Source organism: Myotis yumanensis, unplaced genomic scaffold (genome assembly GCF_028538775.1).
Source record: "Myotis yumanensis isolate MYYU_CA2020_CCGP unplaced genomic scaffold, mMyoYum1.0.hap1 SCAF_6, whole genome shotgun sequence".
Classification (NCBI taxonomy): domain Eukaryota; kingdom Metazoa; phylum Chordata; class Mammalia; order Chiroptera; family Vespertilionidae; genus Myotis; species Myotis yumanensis.
The window spans coordinates 12,433,884-12,452,963 of record NW_027223757.1 but is presented as its reverse complement, the minus strand read 5'-3'; the positions used below and the strand labels follow the sequence as shown (position 1 = coordinate 12,452,963).

General features: G+C 38.6%; 1 protein-coding gene across 14 annotated transcripts in view; it reads left to right on the top strand.

Moving 5' to 3' along the window:
• Positions 1–19,080, top strand: part of FAM184A (family with sequence similarity 184 member A) — a 78,458-nt gene that overhangs the window by 35,581 nt on the left and 23,797 nt on the right. For 10 of the 14 annotated variants that reach the window (XM_070417575.1, XM_070417569.1, XM_070417568.1 and 7 more), the window contains exons 6-10: positions 2,929–3,051; positions 8,009–8,170; positions 11,592–11,713; positions 12,177–12,327; positions 16,085–16,126. In XM_070417575.1, the coding sequence (XP_070273676.1) occupies positions 2,929–3,051; positions 8,009–8,170; positions 11,592–11,713; positions 12,177–12,327; positions 16,085–16,126 (600 nt within the window). The remainder of the gene's footprint in view (positions 1–2,928; positions 3,052–8,008; positions 8,171–11,591; positions 11,714–12,176; positions 12,328–16,084; positions 16,127–19,080) is intronic. The other 4 variants (XM_070417579.1, XM_070417578.1, XM_070417573.1 and 1 more) reach the window with 1 other exon arrangement.

Below are 19,080 nucleotides of genomic sequence, written 5' to 3'. Positions count from 1 at the left end.
CATAAGAGCTCTTGATGTGGGATGCAGCTTCCTAAGCTGATACGAGGCATTTCTATTTTGTATAAGCCATAATAGAAATACTCCTTGGACCTCGAGCTTTCTCTTCATGAGACAGCAACTTAGGTGTGCTCCTCAGGAAGCCTCAGCCAGATGAAGCACTCCCTCTCTGCAGTCTTCTTCCCTGGGAAAATGATTTGTGTTGCTTCCCCACAATGAAGTACTCAGCTTGCTAATAGGAATGCATTGACAGACAGTGTTGCATAGTAGAAAAATCAAGGTGTCTGACACATCTGGCTTGCACTGAGCCCTGTGCTTCCTAACTGCCTGAACTTGGGCCCCCAATGCTATGCTTCAGGCTCCTCATCTGACAAAGATAAGACCCATCTTATAATGTTCCTGTGAGGGTGAAGTGAGATAAAGTGTTAAGAACCCAGCCCGGCTGGCGTGGCACAGTGGTTGAGCATCGACCTATGAACCAGGAGGTAACAGTTTGATTCCTGGTCAGGGCACATGCCTGGGTTGTGTGCTCCATCCCCAGTGTGGGGCGTGTAGGAGGCAGCCAATCAATGATTCTCTCTCATCATTGATGTTTCTATCTCTCTCTCCCTCTCCTTTCCTCTCTGAAATCAATAAAATATATTAAAAAAAGAAAAAATAAATAAAAGAACCCAGACATGTCCTGGCATATAGTGATAAATAAATGTTGAGTATTAATGTTTCTCACTGTGTGTCAGACATTGCAATGATGTCTTGCGTTTAATCCCCTTTTCATTTAATCCTTATAGCACTGCTGTACCCATTTTGTAGAAGAGGTGATAGGGGCACAGAGAGGTTAAACACTTCCTTAAGCTCATGCAACTAGGAAGAAGGACCTCTCAGGCCTTGACCTCAGGTCTCAGATATCAAACCCTGTGGCATTTAACACCACATCATTTGGGCATGTATTAATGATGGTGCTTATATGCTTTATCTGATAGCACTTTAGCGCTTACTAAAAGCTTTCTTATATATTTCTTATTGCTTATTACTTTATCATAAGGACGGCTGCTAAGGGACTAATGGGTAGGAGTAGATATAGCATGAATACCCTGGACAAAGGGATGAGTAATCGGGAATAGGACTCGGTGAGAAATCATGAGATTTCATCACACTGTTGAGAACAATGCACAATTTAAAACTGAATTGTTCTGAAATTTTCTATTTCATCTTGGACTGTGGTTGAACACAGGTAACAAACCACAGAAAGCAAAACCGAAGATAAGGGAGGATTACTGTATGTTTTCCTTTGTAACTCTAATTTCCCCACCCATTCGAAAGTAAATAAGTAAATAAGCAGAGAATCCATGCAGAAAAGAGTTAACTCAGGCCTGACACTGCCATCCTTACAAAGGCATGTGCGACTGGCCCTGGTGTGTATCTGGGAATTGAATTTTTGGAGGGTTCCCACCACTTCCTGAGAAGCCTGGCTCACTGTGCCTAAACTGTTTATGTAAACACTATGGTTTGTGCTGAACATCTGCTTACCTTCTCAGAGGCTGGGAATTTGGTACATGCTAGTTAGGGTGTGCCTGCCTGCCTGAGCACTAGTCTCTGTGACCTTTCCTGGGGGTGATATTCGGCATGTGTGCTCACAGCCTGTTGGAGAGTCCTGTGTGAGAGGCCTTCGGAAGCTCGGCCTGGTTTCCTGTGCTTTGACCCACGTGCCTTTTCGCTTTGATGATTCCATTCCCTATACTTTTGCTGTCTTCCTAGCTGTGTGTGTGACTTCATGCTGAGTCCTGTGAGTCACCTCAGCAAATCATCCAACCGGGAGTTTCTCTTGGGGACTCTCGACACAGAACCCCATTTTCTACTCTTCTCACCTTACTTCTATACAGTATTAAACTACTCTCGTACCTCCGGAGTTTCTTTTTCTTCTGCCTAAATGTAATATTTCCCTCTTGCTCCACCACCTTTTCTGACTGGTGCACTCCTTCAGAATGTACTCAGAAATTGCTTTCTCTATGCAGGTGTCCTCACTAAGCCAGAGCTAGCTCCCCATCCGTAGACTCCAGTACTTCCCATTGCATCAGATTTTAATCGCATATTCTTTAATTGCCTGATACCATGACCTTATTAAAGGCAGGCACCATGTCTCATTGCATTTGTATCCCAGGTACTAAATACGTGCCTGGCAAATAGTAGGTGTTCTTCTCTAAGTATCAGTTTTACTGGTGTTGTTCTTTAGATGTCTTGACTCTATACTGGTTCATTTTTCACTATGTCCCAGTCTAGCACTGAGTTCCAGAGTGTTATTGGATTTTGTAACAATGTAAAATGAAAGAATTCTGTATTCAAGAGACAGAATTTTTCTTTATCTCATCAAATTATCATTTTATATGACATACTTTTGTTTGTGTGTGTGTGTGTGTGTGTGTTTACTGCATCTTGAACTAGAACAAATATTCTTATCATTTAAAAAATTATTTAACCCTAGCCTGTTTGGCCTAGTGGATAGAGAGTCGACCTGCAGATTGAAGGGTCCCAGGTTCAATTCCAGTCAAGGTCATGTACCTCAGTTGCAGGCTCCTCTCCGGCCCAGGCCCTGGTTGGGGCACATGCTGGAGGCAACCAATCGATGTGTTTCTCTCACATAGTATTTCTATCTTTCCCTCTCTCTTCGACTCTCTAAAAATCAGTGGAAAAATATCCCCAAGTAAGGATTAAAACAAAATTATTTAACTGCTACATTATAAGTTATTCAGAAAGATATAATTTAAGCCCCCAGGATTAATTTGATTCACTATTAATTTTGATATTAATTATGGGTAAGGCTAATTTGGAGAATAAATTATCAAAATATAAACTGAATAGTTTTTTTTCTTGGAAACCTTTGAAGTATACAATCTTTGAAATTTTGTTAATTTTTTAAACTTTCTTTTTCTTAAGGAATTGGAGGAACAATATGAAAAGGAGAAACTAAACCTAGAAGAGGATAAAAGTCAACTTCAACAAGAGCTAGAAAACCTGAAGAAAGAACTGGAAGACAAGCTGAAAACAGCCAATCAAGAGGCAAGAATTCTGTAGACCTGTCACCTGTGTTAGGTTTTCATGACAAAACCTTGTTTGATAACATTGTATAAAGTAGTGAGCTTCAGCGAAAGTAACATCTAGAGTAAAAATAATCAAAAAATGATGCTGAATTATTCATAATACACTGGTTACATCTCACCAGGTAAAAATTGACTATCAAAAACAGACACAAGGTGCTTTGGGAGGGAAAAGCAAAACAAAGGAGAACATCATTGTATAGGAAAGAAAACAAAGGAGGTTTCCCTACTCTTTTGCAAAACATTGACTTACTATTCTCTACTCTGACTCCATTTAAAAAAGACTTTCCAGCCCTAGCTGGTTTGGCTCAGTGGATAGAGCTTTGGCTTGCGGACCGAAGGGTTTGATTCTGGTCAAGGGCATGTACCTCGCTTACAGGCTCCTCCCCGGCTGGGGCCCTGGTCAGGGCGCTTGCAGGAGGCAACCAGTTGATTTGTTTCTCTCACATCGATATTTCTCTCTGTCTTTCCCTCTCTCTTCCACTCTCTCTAAAAAATCAATGGGAAAATATCCTCTGGTTGAGGATTAAAAATTTTTTTTTAAGTAAATAAATAAAAAAGACTGTTCAAGTTCTAGATAGTGACCTCTAAATTTTAAAATTCTATACAAAACTAGAAAAGTCTAAGAATAGAATAGGATAAAAGTCTTAAAACCAAAAAGTTGTGAATAGAATAAATGCAAACAAAATGTAGATTCATACTATTGTGTATTTCATCCCTTTTTCTCTCTTGCCTTGGTTCAGCTGTGCCCTAGAACAGCCTTGCTATGTCCTCTTTTCCTCCGTTCCAGTTTATCCTTCCTGTGGACTCTGGACTGATATTTCTACAAGTTCTTGTCTTGGCAATTCTTGTCTTGTCAGCTGTCCCTACCTCACTGGAGTCTTCTTTACCAATGGTCTTTAAGTCCGGCTTTCTCATCACTCTGCTTCCACTCACAGAAACCGCGCCAAAATACACAAGTGCCCATGGGAAGGCTAATACCTTGCACTCGGGATTCTTTAATTATATTTAAACACTTATCCAGAGGAGAAATCATGTGGGAATGACAGAGAATTAAGATTCTTGTTGGTATTATTAACTCAGCCTCTCTTCTGGTGTCCTAGAATCCACCGCTGGCTCCAAATCTGCAGACCTCTCTTGGCAGGATGCAGTCTTCGTAGTGATGGTGTCCCCCTCCCATTAGAAGGCAGTTTAGTGACTGTCTGTGTTTCTCACGCAGGCCCCCCTGCTCTCAATTCTAAATGGCTTGAGTGTTCTCCAAGCCTACATACTCTGAGCTCACTAAGCAGAGTTCTAATAGACATGTAATTGATTTTCCTTTTTATTGCATTTGCAGTTATATTTTATCACCCTCATAATGTTTTTGTGCCATGTTGGACTGGCTCCTCAAGAATCTGCCTGGATCATTTCTGCATATGCACTTACTTTTCTTCAGCCTGGGACATCTATTTTTTATGTTATTACTAGAAGCCCAGTGCATGAATTCGTGCATGGGTGGGGTGCCTCAGCCTGGACAGCAATTGAGGCGATTGGGGCCACGGGAGGTTGGCCAGTGGGGGGAGGGGCCGAGGGAGTCATAGGGCTGGCCAGCTGGGTGAGGGGAGGTTGGCTGTGGGAGTGCACTGACCACCAGGGGGCAGCTTCTGCATTGAGCGCCTGCCCTCTAGTGGTCAGTGCATGTCATAGTGACTGGTTGATCGGTCGCTTAGGCTTTTATATAGAGAGATTATTATTATTATTTTTGGTCCTTTGTTCCTGACTAGGCTCTCCAGAGATAATAAACTTTAAGTATTATTATTTTGTTTCCTGCCCTTAAAGTAAAGGATATCAACATTCCACAGTTAATTATGACACTTCTCTAAAGTTTTGTTTTATAAATTATCTTTATCAGGTTTAGGAACTCTCTTGTAATTCTAGCTTCTTAATTAAAAAAACTCACAAACTGATGTTGATTTTTCTGTATATATTGGCTCATACTTTTTACTAGTAATTTATTAATGTGGTACCTTATATTAATAAATTCTCTAATATTATACCAATGTTGGATTTATAGACTATGTCCCAATTAGTCATGAGATATATATATATATATATATATATATATATATATATAAAATCTTTTTTTATATAATAATAGATTTCTCATACATTGTATGAGAAGCAAAAATTTATGTCTTTAATACCTTAAAAGTGTATAAAACTGTAGGAAAAAAACAGGCACCCCCATTTTTTAATGAGCTAAAAAACATCAAAAAATTTAAACATCACTACCATTTAAAAACTGGAAATGAAATCAGTGAGATGCTATTTTCATTACCATGAAATTGACAATGATTAAAAAATTAAGTGAGGCCATGCAGTGGTGTTGATAAAGGTGGAGAAATAAGCACTTGAAAGCTGCTTATAGATGAGATTATAAAGTCATGCCATTTTCTTGGAAAGGAATTTAGCAGCATGTTTAAAAGCCTTAAGGTGGGCATGTCCTTTGATTCACCAGTTTCAGTTCTGTGTATTTAACCAAAGCGAATAATTGAGGATTACTGACAAAATTTCAGCAATGGTTATAGTGGAAGAAATTTAGAAACAACTTAAAAATTTCCACAGAACTCTGTCTGCCTCAGGAGGAGTAGAAATCGTTTCCTAACCCACAGAGGCATCCTTGCTCCCCTTCCCATGCTCTGGGGCTGCTACCAGAGATGAGGGGGATTGCTGTTTTCTGCTTATACCATAGGTCGGGAGGGTGAAGGCATTGAAGGTTCTTTTAGGAGTTAAATATTTACAGATTGAGATGAAAAGAGATTTTTATTTCTTCTTAATTGCTAGTAAGAATATATGGACTTTTTCTGTTACTGACTCATTCATTTATTTAATAAATATTGAATGGTATTAGGGACCAAAGCACTGAATTATACACTGTGGTTACAGAGGTGAATAAGCCAGGTATGGTCCCTATTATACAAAAAGACAGATATGGAAACAAGTAATAACAAGTCTGATGTACATTACAAAATGGTGATAAGTGGTTTTCCAGAGAATAAACTGAGGAGAGCTTATGCAAAGGCCCTGAGGCATGAGAAGTTTCTAGGAACTGAAAGCATGCCGATATAGATGGAGCATGATGGCAGCTGCAGTGATAATAATTTTTATTTAGTTCTTAATATGCCTCAGTCATTATTTTATACAGTCTCTCCTAAGTCACAAAAAGTTAAGTCACTTTCCAAAGTCACATAGTAAGTGGATAAGGCCAGAATTCCGGTTCAGGCAGTATGATTTCAGAACCCAATTCCTACCCATGTGCCACTCTTTTTCCCAATGAGTGTAAAGACCAAGGAGGTGGAGAGTTGCCAAGCTAAGGCTAGAGAGAGGGGCTATGCCACAGAGGCCTTGGGAGAACTGGGAAAGATTTTGGATGTTATCCTAAGGGAAACAGGAAGTGTTTAGAAGATGCTCAGTAAAATACATGGTGCTTGCTTGGGGGTGGGGCTTGTACTCACGTCCATGTTTGTAATTCCTATTTACGAAGAATTTAAAAGTTTTTGCCTATTTAAACAAACATTTGTTCAGTCTCTAGAGTCTTAGTTATTTTTATAAATTTAGGATTATCTCTAATGTTGAACTTACTTGATTTTTTTAAATGCTTCTTTATTGATTTTTAGAGAGAGAGAGCAAAGGAGAGGGATAGAGAGATAGAAACATTGATGAGAGAGAAACATAATCGATTGGCTCATCTGTCGGCTGCCTCCTGCACACCCCCTACTGGGGATTCGAGCCCACAACCCGGGCATGTGCCCTGATCGGGAATTGAACCTGCAACCTCTCAGTGTATGAGACAATGCTCAACCAACTGAGCCACACTGGCCAGAGCCCAGTTTTCATTTTCATAGTCTTGATAAGCTTGGTAATGATGTAAAAATGAAATCTTTGCTTCATAGTATTTTCCTAGATAATTTAAAATACTTCATTTATTGGTTTTAGTTCTTATAATTTGAGGGTATCGATCTGCTTTGCTTATTTAACAAATTGTCTATTAGCTCCTAAAAGTCAACTTTTAATAATTTCATGAGACACATTTTGTATGAAATCATAGAAATTATAACATATTTGAATTTATGATATATTTACAGTTTATCAGTTTTGACCTAAACTTATCATGAGAGCCCTGACCGGTTTGGCTCAGTGGATGGAGCGTCAGTCTGCGGATTGAAAGGTTGAAGATTCGATTCCGGTCAAGGGCATGTACCTTGGTTGTGGGCACATCCCCAGTAGGAGGTGTGCAGGAGGCAGCTGATCAATGTTTCTCTCTCATTGATGTTTCTAACTCTCTATCCCTCTCCCTTCCTCTCTGTAAAAAAATCAATAAAAAAAAATAGCATGAGAACTGGGCTCAAATGAACTATGTGATTTGATTTTTAAAAGCAGTTTAAAAATATTTTTTATCAAAAAATACCTTTTTTCTCAATCTTTCGTAAAATCTTAACCTTGCTTCAAATCCTTTGTATAAGCATTTGATTATATGGTAGAACCTGTATTTCTCTTTTTTAAACCAGGAGCTTGAGTTATATCCATTTATTTACATGATTGTCACGAAAGGGGGCAACCATGAATAAGGCCATCTTTGTAAAAAAAAAATATTATTGATTTCAGAGAGGAAGGGAGAAGGAGATAGAAACAGATAGAAACATCAATGAGGAGAGAGAATCATCAATTGGCTGCCTCCTGCGTGCTCCCTACTGAGGATTGAGCCCTCAACCCCTGGCATGGGCCCTTGACCAGAATCGAACCCGGGACCCTTCAGTCCCCAGGCTGACGCTCTATCCACTGAGCCAAACCAGCTGGGGCAAGACTTTAGGAATATAAATGGGACTGTTTTGCCAGTGGAATACAATGAGGTATGTTAAAAGTACTCTATTTACTTGCAGGTTGGCCGCCTCCAAGACCTGGTAAGGAAAAGTGAACAAGGGCTGGGCTCGGCGGAAGGACTCATAGCTAGCCTCCAGGACTCCCAAGGAAGACTTCAGAATGAGCTTGACTTGACTAAAAGCAGGCTGAAGGAGGCCAAGGATGCTCTATTAAAAGTTGAGGTAAGTCCTAATCCTGGTATAATCTGAACATCAGCAAGGTAAAAAATACCATTTAGTCACTTGGCTTCAAAGTTATGAAAATCCCATTACATATAATTTAGTGTTTTACTTTCCTAGGGCTACCGTAACAAAGGATCTCAAATTGGGTGGCTTAATACAACAGGTATTTGTCCTCATAGTTCTAGAAGATGACAGTATAAATCAAGATGTTGTTGCCCTAGCTGATATGGCTCAGTTGGTTGGGCACTGGGAGGTTGCTGGTTTGATTTCCCGTCCAGGGCATATGCCAGGTTGTGGGCTCGATCCTTGGTGGCAGGGGGCGTGCAGGAGGCAGCCTATCTAGGTGCTCTCACGTCGCTGTTTCTCTTTTTCCCTCTCCCATCCTCTCTCTCTAAAAATCAATAAAACTGTTCTTTTTTTAAGTCCATTAAAAAAAAAGATATTTTCAGGGCCATTCTCCCTGTTAAATCTCTACTGGAGGATTCTTCCTTGCCTTTTCCAGCTCATGTAGCCCAAGGCATTCCTTGTATTAATGACAGCACAACTTCAGTCTCTTCCTCTGTCTTCACATGGCATTCTCCCTGTGTCCTCACATCTTATAAGGACACCAGTCTTACTGAATTAAGGGCGCACCCTACTCCAGTGTGACTTCATCTTAACTCTTTACATTTGTACTGACCCTATTCCCAAATGAGGTCCCATTCTGAGATACTGGGGGGTTAGGACTTCCACATGTATTTTGGGGACACAGTTCAACCCATAGCAATTTGTATGCAATTTTACTGGTAAGAGTTAAAACTCTCACGTATAGCAACTGAGTGATTCTCTGTGACTACGCATTTCAGAAAGGGCTGTCTTTCCCCTTCCATTCTCATGGTGCAGAGCGAATATTTAGACTGCCTTAGACAGGAAAGAAAAGAAACCATAAAACCAGGGGAATAGTAGTCAGGGAGTTCTTACTTTTTCTTTCAGAGAGGTGAAGAACTCAGATGGGCTCTGAAGTCAGATTGGTTGACAGTATTACATATGCTCCCTTTTCCCACCATTGACCTTTCCCAGCCTGCCCCTGCCCGCAGCACAGGCCTTCACCCCCCTGTTGTCTGTGTCCATTGGTTATGCTTAGTATATGCATGCATACAAGTCCTTTGGTTGATCTCTCACCACCCCTGCACCCCCCGCCCAAAGAGGGATCCACCATTTAGTATGTAACTTTTGGCTTGTTATTTATTCTAAGCTTCGATTTCCTCATCAGATCAGTTGGTGGGGGAAAATAATATACTTCACACCACTCTGGTAATAATTAAATGAGATAAAACATTTACAAAACAGTGCTTAGCAAAATAGCACACAGTAAATGTTGCCTTTTATTTAACATTTCAATTTTTTTTTGACTTAGAATTGATGACAGTTCAAAAGCATATAAACAAGAAACATTAGTGGCTATAGCTTGTGTATGTATATATATATATATATATTATATCTAAGGTGTAGTGATATTTTTATAAATAGAAAACTTTGAGTACTGCCCGGCTGGCATGGCTCAGTGGTTGAGCGTCAACCTATGAACTAGGAGGTCACGGTTCAATCCCCGGTCGGGGCACATGCCCAGGTTGTGGGCTCAATCCCCAGTGTGGGGTGCGCAGGAGGCAGCCGATCAAGGATTCTCTCTCATTGATGTTTCTATTTTTCTCTCCTCTCTTCCTCTCTGAACTCAATAAAAAATATATTAAAAAACAAAACAAAAAACTTTGAATACTAATTACATTTTATTTTTAAATTCTCTTTAAATCTTTTTTTCCTTCTGTTTACCTGTCTCTAGTGGCTATGTGATATGAGCATTAATATGTAACAAGGAATAGTTAGAATTTAGAGCTAGTGTAATACGCAACTTAATATATTTATGTGATGCCAAACATATTGACTATAATCTCAACATTAGCATTCTGTGGCATAAAGCTGACTAAACTGTATTAAGATGTGGTTTTTTCCGTTGTCAAAAGTAACAGGAAGATGATAGTATAAATATGGTGACAGATCTTGCTAAGCATCATGATGATCATTTTATAAGGTATATAATTATTGAGTCACTATGTTGTATACCTGAAACTAATATAATATGGTATTCAGTGATACCTCAATAAAAAATAAGGTAGTAAAAATATACTTAAAAATAAACTGTGGAGATATTTCTAATGAATGTTGACAGAATATAAATTGTTTTGATATGGAAACATGGAGGATCTGTGTCCCTAGCTTTGCTGCAGCCCGTTTCCTGCCTTTGGGGCATTTAATCCTGGTGGCCTTCCTCCTCCACCCCATCTTGGCACTGAGAATTAGACGTAGGGATTCCCTTTCATTTACTTCAGGTTCTTGTTCATATTTACATTGTTCTGTCACATAGCAGAACATGACACATATTTTAAGCAAAACTCTATCAACTGTTCAGTTGCTGATTTGCTGGACAGTTTTAATTGAGAAAATATAGGTGCTGCATTATAGTTTACCACAACTTGGGAAATTTCCTTAAGAGCAAGGGTGTGTTATCTTTAACCTGTCCCCCCACTCTTGCACTGTCTAATAAAGTGCTGTGTTGAATTCAGTTCTTAGTACTCACTGCTTAATAGCCAGGTTAACAGTGTGGAATGGCAGTTTCCAATTGACTTGCTTCTTTCCCATTTACCCCTTAACAACTGCAGTCAGCAGGTGGGTGATCCTGAACGAGTCGTTGTGATAATGAAGGAGGGGCCATCATCTGTTCTTCTCTTGTACCCTAAGAATAGCTACAGTGCTGGCAGGGATGATTGCCAGTGTTGTCCAAAAGGTCACCTCCAACCCCAGGCTCCAGAGAGCCACTTGGTTTATGCTAATCTAGAGGGATTTCATATATATCGTATCATATTACCATAACACCAAACACACGGACCACTGGTTTGAGGTTATATAATAATAATACTCAGTAGCCTAAATTTCTCATAATTATTTTAATCATATCAGTGGGGGTACAGCTATAATGCTTAAGCTTTGAATAAATAGCATACTTTTGAATGTGAATATGAATGAATTTGAATAACTTATCTGTGTATATAATGTGCACACATGTAAAGATAATCGACTAATAGTCACATACCCATGATATGGAAGGTTTAGTTAGGATTATTAATTATGCTGTCTTGAAACTACTTAAAGTAACTTTTAAATTTATAGACCTTAATAAAAGCTAGTTTGCACAAGGACATTTAAATGATAGAATGTGTACCATATATTTTATTGTCAGAAAATCTCAAGTAATTATCATAGATCGCACTGCCAGTTATTGTGCTGTAAGAATTTGTTACGATGCATGCACTCTGCTGATTTGAAATAACCAGCAGTGACTTGGCTTTTGGAGACTAGTCTTTACTGAAGAGTTTTTGTTCCTCAGAGTGAGCGAGACCGAGAAAGGCAACAGCATGAAGAAACACTGGCTGCCCTGAAGGGAGAGGAGACGCTCAGAGTGGACAAAATGGCCCAGGACCTAGAAATCAAATGGACTGAAAATCTTAGGTACAGTTTTTACTCCTTAATGTAAGCTCATCAATGCAGATGTGCAGAAAATGTTTTTCTCTGTGGCTTATACTGTCTTCCTGTTAAAGACGTAGTAGCGGCATTTTCAATGAGTTTTCCCCACGATTAGATGCAGAGAAATTGGAATTTTTTTTTCCTGCTTGAATACAGATTGCTGTTTTTTGATTTCATTTCCTTGAATATAAAATAGAAAGAGTACTAACCTGAAGTCAGAAGACTTTATTTGTTCTAGTACCTATTCTGCCACAGATAAACTGATAAACCCATGATCTTGGGTAAGTTACCAATTTACCTTCTAGTCCCTAACTATACAATAATCAACTCCTATTCTGAGTTGACTTTTGAGGAGGATTCATTACTTAGGAAACATGTGAACAACTACACTACAGTTATTGAGATAAATAAGTCTCTTTATAAAGGAAATGCATTTGTTTTATTCTAGACAAGAGTGTTCTAAACTTCGTGAAGAGCTAAGACTTCAACATGAAGAGGATAAGAAGTCAGCAATGTCTCAACTTTTTCAGTTAAAAGAGCGTGAGAAAAATGCAGCCAGAGATTCATGGCAGAAGAAAGTAGAAGATCTCTTAAACCAGGTAGTTAAGAGTCTGTATATTATAAAGTTCTATTTTCCTTGTCATTCTCTAGCTATGGACATATTATACAACATTGTGTGTTAGTTCACTGTATTTTGTTATTTTTCTTTTCTTTTAAATGTTATTTTTCAATTATAGTTGGCATTTGATATTATTTTGTTTTAGTTTCAGGTGTACAACAGAGTGGTTATACAGTCGTATACTTTACAAAGTGATCCCCCCAATATTTCAAGTATGCTCCTGGCACCATACATAATTATTAAAGTGTCCATCAATAGACAAGGGGGTAAAAAGAGCTGTAGTACATATTATATACAATGGAATATTACTCAGCCATAAAAAAGAATAAAATCTTACTACTGTATTTGCTACAGCATGGTTGAATCTAGAGGGTATTATGCTAAGTGAAATTAGACAGAGAACAACAAATACCATATGATTCACTTATATGTGAAATCTAAAGAACAAAATAAATGAACAAATGACATAGAGCAGACTCGTAGATACAGAGAACAGACTGATGGTTGACAGATGCAGGGCGGGGGGAGTTGGGGGACTGAGTGAAAAATTAACAAGAAGCTTAAGATGCTTTAAAACAAATTGACTATTATATAGGGCATCAGTTTTTTATGAACATGGGTCTCATTCATGTAGAATGCTTGCCAAATAATATATTTGCATATAGATTTTTTAGTTCATCCAGTATTCTTTTAAACACTTAGGGTGACATCATCCAGTCTTGTGGTTTAAATACCATCTATATGTCAGTGGCTTATAAAGTTAAACCTCCAGCCTTGACCTCTTATCCTGAACTCAGAATCACTTGGTTGGCTAATAGGCATCTCAGCCTTCGCATGTCTGACTCAGAAGTATTGATTTTCACCCTCCATCGATCATCCCAGCATCTTCACTTCTTGGCACAGCTTGTTGCTCAAAACAAAAAATGAAGAGTCATCCTTAATTTATAATTTTTTTACCTCTTCCATAATCTGTCAGTCCTCTTTATTCTACCTCCAAAACATATCCAGCTCCCTCCACTTCCAATTCCCTTAGCAGACACTAGTCCAAGTCCTGATATAATGGCCTCCTACCTGACCTCCCCAAGTTCACTTTTCTCACAGAACTCAGTGATCTTTAAAAAAATTTTTTTTTAAAAAATGTATTTTTATTGATTTCAGAGAGAAAGAGAGAGGGGAAAAGAGAGGTAGAAACATCAATGATGACGGAGAATCATTGATCGGCTGCCTCCTACACGCCCCACACTGGGGATTGAGCCCACAACCCAGGCATGTGCCCTGATGGGGAATCTAACCATGACCTCCTGGTTTATAGGTAGAAGCTCAACCACTGAGCCACACTGGCTGGGCCAAAGTGATCTTTTATGATGTAAATCAGATCGTGCCATTCTCCTGCTCAGAATTCTCTCAGGGCACACCATTGAATTAAGGCTCTTATTCCGACTCCTTCATTTTCCAACAAGACCTGAAGCCAACTTGCCCCTGCAGATACCTCCCATCTCATTTCAGCCTCACAAACAGCACCGTGGCTCGCACATACGCACATGCGATGTTGGTGCTGATCCATTTGCCCATATGCTCTTCTCCCAAGATCATCTCATTTTGTGTCTGGCTCCTTCATTAATTCCAAGTTTATTGTCACTTCTTTAAAAACATCTGTCTGCCATCAACCCAGTATCACCTCCAGTCATTTCCTATCACAGAAACCTTAAAAAAAAAAAAAAAAAAATATATATATATATATATATATATATTTATCATGAACTTTATTTTTCTTATTTGTTTTTGTGTATTTGTTTTACTGTTTTTCAATTGTTTCCTCACTCTGCTTATGATATTTCCTGGAATATAGTACTGTTCTAGTAAATATTTTTAAAATGAATTATAAACTTACTTCATTTATGTGTTAACTATTAACGGTATTGCCACCCAACAGCACTAGTTGTACCTTTCCTGATTGCCGCTGCGAGGTCTGTGATGTAAGTCACCCCAGGTCAAAGCTTAGGGACCATGCCTTTTGGTTTAGATCAGTGATGGCGACCCTGTGACGCGTGTCAGCGGTGACACGCGAACTATTTTTTTGATTGATTTTTGTTAAATGGCATTTAAATATATAAAATAAATATCAAAAATATAAATCTTTGTTTCACTATGGTTGCAAATATCAAAAAATTTCTATATGTGACACAGCACCAGAGTTAAGTTAGGGTTTTTCAAAATGCTGACACACTGAGCTCAAAAAGTTCTCCATCACTGGTTTAGATAGTTCCAAGGCCTGCACCTGTATGGTGACAGAGGTAGTTGACCATTTGAATTTAGATTCAAGTATACTTCTGTTGTATAAATTCTAAAATCCCTAAGGGAAGACCTGGCATGCCACTCTGATTTGTCACACTGGTTAATTTTCCAATTCATTCAGGAATCTTCAACAACACGTATAATTTTGTATCATGATACCTTAAAGAGTGAAAAATAAAATATACTTCATAAGCAAGTGCTATACATTTTAGATGAACTTCTAACACTGGGACATCAGTTCTGAGAACTACAAAGAGGTATAAAACTATAACTAAAAATCTTTCAGATTTTTTTTAAGTTTTATGAAGTCTGGAAAGTTAAGGGTCTCATTAGTATGTGAAGAATATTAATAGTATGAGAAAGAATAAGAAAAAAGTAAAAATAAAATTAATATAGTTAATATGTATAAAAGTGTGAGAAAGTTTAGATTGAGAAGTTATGGAGTAATCAAATAGAAAGTTAATCTTTTTCTCAAGTTATTTTTGTCAACTCCAGTAAACTATCCTAGAATATGTTAGTTAAGTTATTAGTAAAAAATTATTTACCAAATAAAACCTGGCTTTACTTTGTGACACGCCAAGGAATAAATCACATTACAGGAAAAAAGATAATCATGTTCTGTCTGAAAATTTGATTATTGTCCAAAGAAAACACCATTTTACAGGAACTTTTCTGTTTATATTAGTAATAAAAATTTTTAATGTTATTTTGTATTTTGAAGGGCAAAAAAGTAAAGCAGTTGAAACAGAATTCACATTTTTTTCCATATTTGGGGGTAGAGAGAGTGCCTAGTGTTTTTTCCAGTGGTTTTTCACTCAGAATTTCAGTGAACTTCTGTAAAACGAACCCAAATGGTAAATAAATTTCCCAGATATGTCCTAGATAATAGGATTGAAAAGATATGAGGGAATCTCTTTTTTCTTTCCCCCAGTACAAAACCAGCTTACTATTCACCTTCACATTTTCAATGATAATCTCTTATTTGTTTTCTGGCCCCCAAATTATGTAGTCAATCAAGTTAGTGTATCAGTTCTCATCTGCTCATTTCTCTTCAGAGAAATCCTTCATGAATCAACATCAATACTGAGTGTAATGCTTTGAAGCAATAGATTGTAGATTTTTGGGAGGCCTTGTAGTTCCTTCAATAACCATCAACTTTAAAATTGAACTCTGGTTAAATGTACCAGCCTTTGATATTTTGCATAGGTAAGTCTGCCAGCCCACAAATATCAGACACTGTTTTAAAAGACAACAGATAATTTATACTGTAAGTCTTAAATTCCTTTTTGTCTAATTTCTTTCTCAGAACTGTTTTCAACTTACTTTTCCTTGAGTACGTTATAATGAATGTTCTGTGCTTTGCTCTCCCTCTTACCCCCTCTTTCTTTCACTGAGTTGGTTTCTGAATGTTTCCCTTTATTCCTGTGATCTTTTCTTCATAGCGGCACTCTCTGGGTGAAGCTTTGCATAAATCTATCAACAATGTAAGTGAGCGGCACTTACAGTTTGTACACAAGGGCATGTTGCACTTTTGATTTTGCATAAACATCATCACTGCTTTAGAGCTTAAACTTATACAAAAATGCACTTTTTTTTCAATAAGATGTTTTTTGTATATGGGTAATAAAAGCTTCTAACTTTAAGCCATTCTCTGTGTATGTGCATACATCTACCGCATTGTATTAGTAAGCTTATATTTTGTTATAAAGCCAAGCAAGATTTCACATCTCACACATAAAATTCATTATTTTAATATTTACTTTATAAGATACAGTAATGTTTTTGAAAAACTATTAACTAGTTGACTATCATAGAATTGGAAATAAATGTATTTCTTCTTTTGTTAACTAGTTTATTTTTTGAAAAATTAGTATCAATAGACTTTTAAAATTAATTTTAGAGAGAGAGGAAGGGAGATGGGGGGAGAGAGAGAGAGAGAGAGAGAGAGAGAGAGAGAGAGAAACATCAATAGGTTGCCTCCCACACACACCCACACTCCTGAGCATGTGCCCTGATCAGAAATTGAACTGTTTGGTTTTTTATCTGGGGGGATGTACGTGTGTGTGTGTGTGTGTGTGTGTGTGAGAGAGAGAGAGAGAGAGAGAGAGAGAGAGAGAGAGAGAGAGAGAGAGGGAGGAGAGAGAGAGAGAGAGATTTATAACAGCAAAACTAGGTGAGATGATCCAAACTTCCATCAAGAAGGATTAAAGTAATTTGTGTGTATTATATTCTGGAATTATGTCTGTTAGGATGCATTTGACTACAAACAGCAGAGCACCAAGTTGACAGTGGTTGTTAAGATATTTAGTTCAGAACTCAGGTATTTTCTGTTCTTCCACATTGCCATGCACACTGTGTTAGCTTTTTGACCTTAAGTTTGCCGTGTCATAGGGGCAACATGGCTGCTCCAACTCCTGCCATCATGTCCTGACCAACTGTGCTTATGCAAGAGGCTCTCCTTAGGTGCTTTTTAAACTTTGATCAGGACGTCTTTTCCCCAAGTCTCCCATACTTCCTTTACCTTATTAACTAAAACAGGTTGGCATGTCCTTGTAATTAGATTTCTGTGACTTTCTTACCTTCTTTAAGATAGGGATTTCTATTCAATCCCTAAAACTCAAGTCAGCTAACTGGGGAGAAAGGAAAGGGGGAGATTGGCTCTTGGGGAGGCAAGGAACAGTGTTTACACTAGAAATTCTGTGTAGTCATTGAAAAGGATGGGGTATACCTGATTATTGTGGATATGTGTACTTTTTATTCCACTGTGACGGGAAAAAGCAACCTGTAAAACCACAAACTCACTGGCTTCCCTAATGGAAAAATCATTAACCATTGTTAGATAAATCCATGCATATATTCATCTTGGAGAAAGTTACATAGAGTTGGGTGTGTGAAAAGCCACTCCATCACATAACAACACCTGCAGGTCAGGACACCTCATGGTTTTACATTTGACATCGTCTTTATTCCTCTGTGCAATGCACATTGGCGTGTCTGCCCCATTCTGCAACCCGTGGGTCTGTCTCAGCTACTTTGGATGTTAAGCACTCACTGTTCTCCTGAGTTGTGCCCTGGGACCCCAAGGTAACTTTTGTGTGTAAGATGTAGCCACTGTTTTGACACATCACGACAGATGTCTTCTCTACATTTGGTGAAAATCGTCCAGTCACTTGCACGTGATTTAGTAAAATCAGTGAAAGAAAACAAAACAGGCAATTCTAGCAAGAGAGAGAGAAGTCATTGTATCTGGTTGCCCTTAGGGGTTGGGATTTGGCAAGGAAAGGAAATGAAAGAGGCTTTCCCTTTTATTTTATAACTCCTATATTTTTAAAATTTTTTCACAATGAATACTTACTACATTGGTAATATAGAATAAAAATATGTCAGGTGGCCTGGGCCCAATTCTAGACCCTGTAAATCAGAATATCAAGGGGTCAGGGCCTGGGCAAATATACTTATTCAAATCTACAGAGATGATTCTGATACACAGACAGGTTTGAGAACCACAGATTACATTTATTACCTCACAAACTGCTTTGTTTTGAGGACAAATTGTTTGTATATTTTTTGTATTCTTTCATTTATGTAACAAGATGATATTTTGGGAGGGACAAAAACCACCAACAGTGCATCAACAACCAAATATTATAGGTAATTAATGCCAGGCCCCATATTGACATCCTGGCATATCCAGTACCTCAGGTTTGATGTTTCCATTGCTGTTTTCAAGGAGCTCTTTGAGCACCATTGTTGAGGCACAGACTCCTTATGAAACTGATCTGTAGGAAATAGGTCAAGCTTTCCTTTCTTCAAAAAATATGTCCATGTTTTTTTATTTTAATTTTTCCTTTTGAAATTTTTACAATATCTTATTTTCAGAAAACAACAGTATTTTAAGTGGTAGAAATCAAAAGGTAGAGCTTACTATCAGTGCAGTTTGGCCTTTAAAATTGTTTGCAAAGTATCTGGTACCTGTTGATCAGTCAGTATCCTATATAATAAAAGGGTAATATGCAAATTGACCCTAACAGTAGAATGACTGGGGATGACTGGTCACTATGACACACACTGACCATCAGGGGGCAGATGCTCAATGCAGGAGCTGTCACCTGGTGGTCAGTGTGCTCCCATAGGGGGAGCTCTGCTCAGCCACAAGCCAGGCTGATGGCTGCCAGCACAGCAGTGGTGATGGGAGCCTCTCCCGCCTCCTCAGCAGCACTAAGGATGTCCAACTGCAGCTTAGGTCTGCTCCCTGCTGGTAAATGGACATCCCCTGAGGGCTTCCAGGCTGCCAGAGGGATGTCTGACTGCCAGCTTGGGCCCGATCCCCCCAGGGAGTGGGCCTAAGCCAGCAGGTGGACATCCTCCGAGGGGTCCCAGACTGCAAGAGGGCATAGGCCGGGCTGAGGGAACCCCCCCACCCGCCCCAAGTGCACAA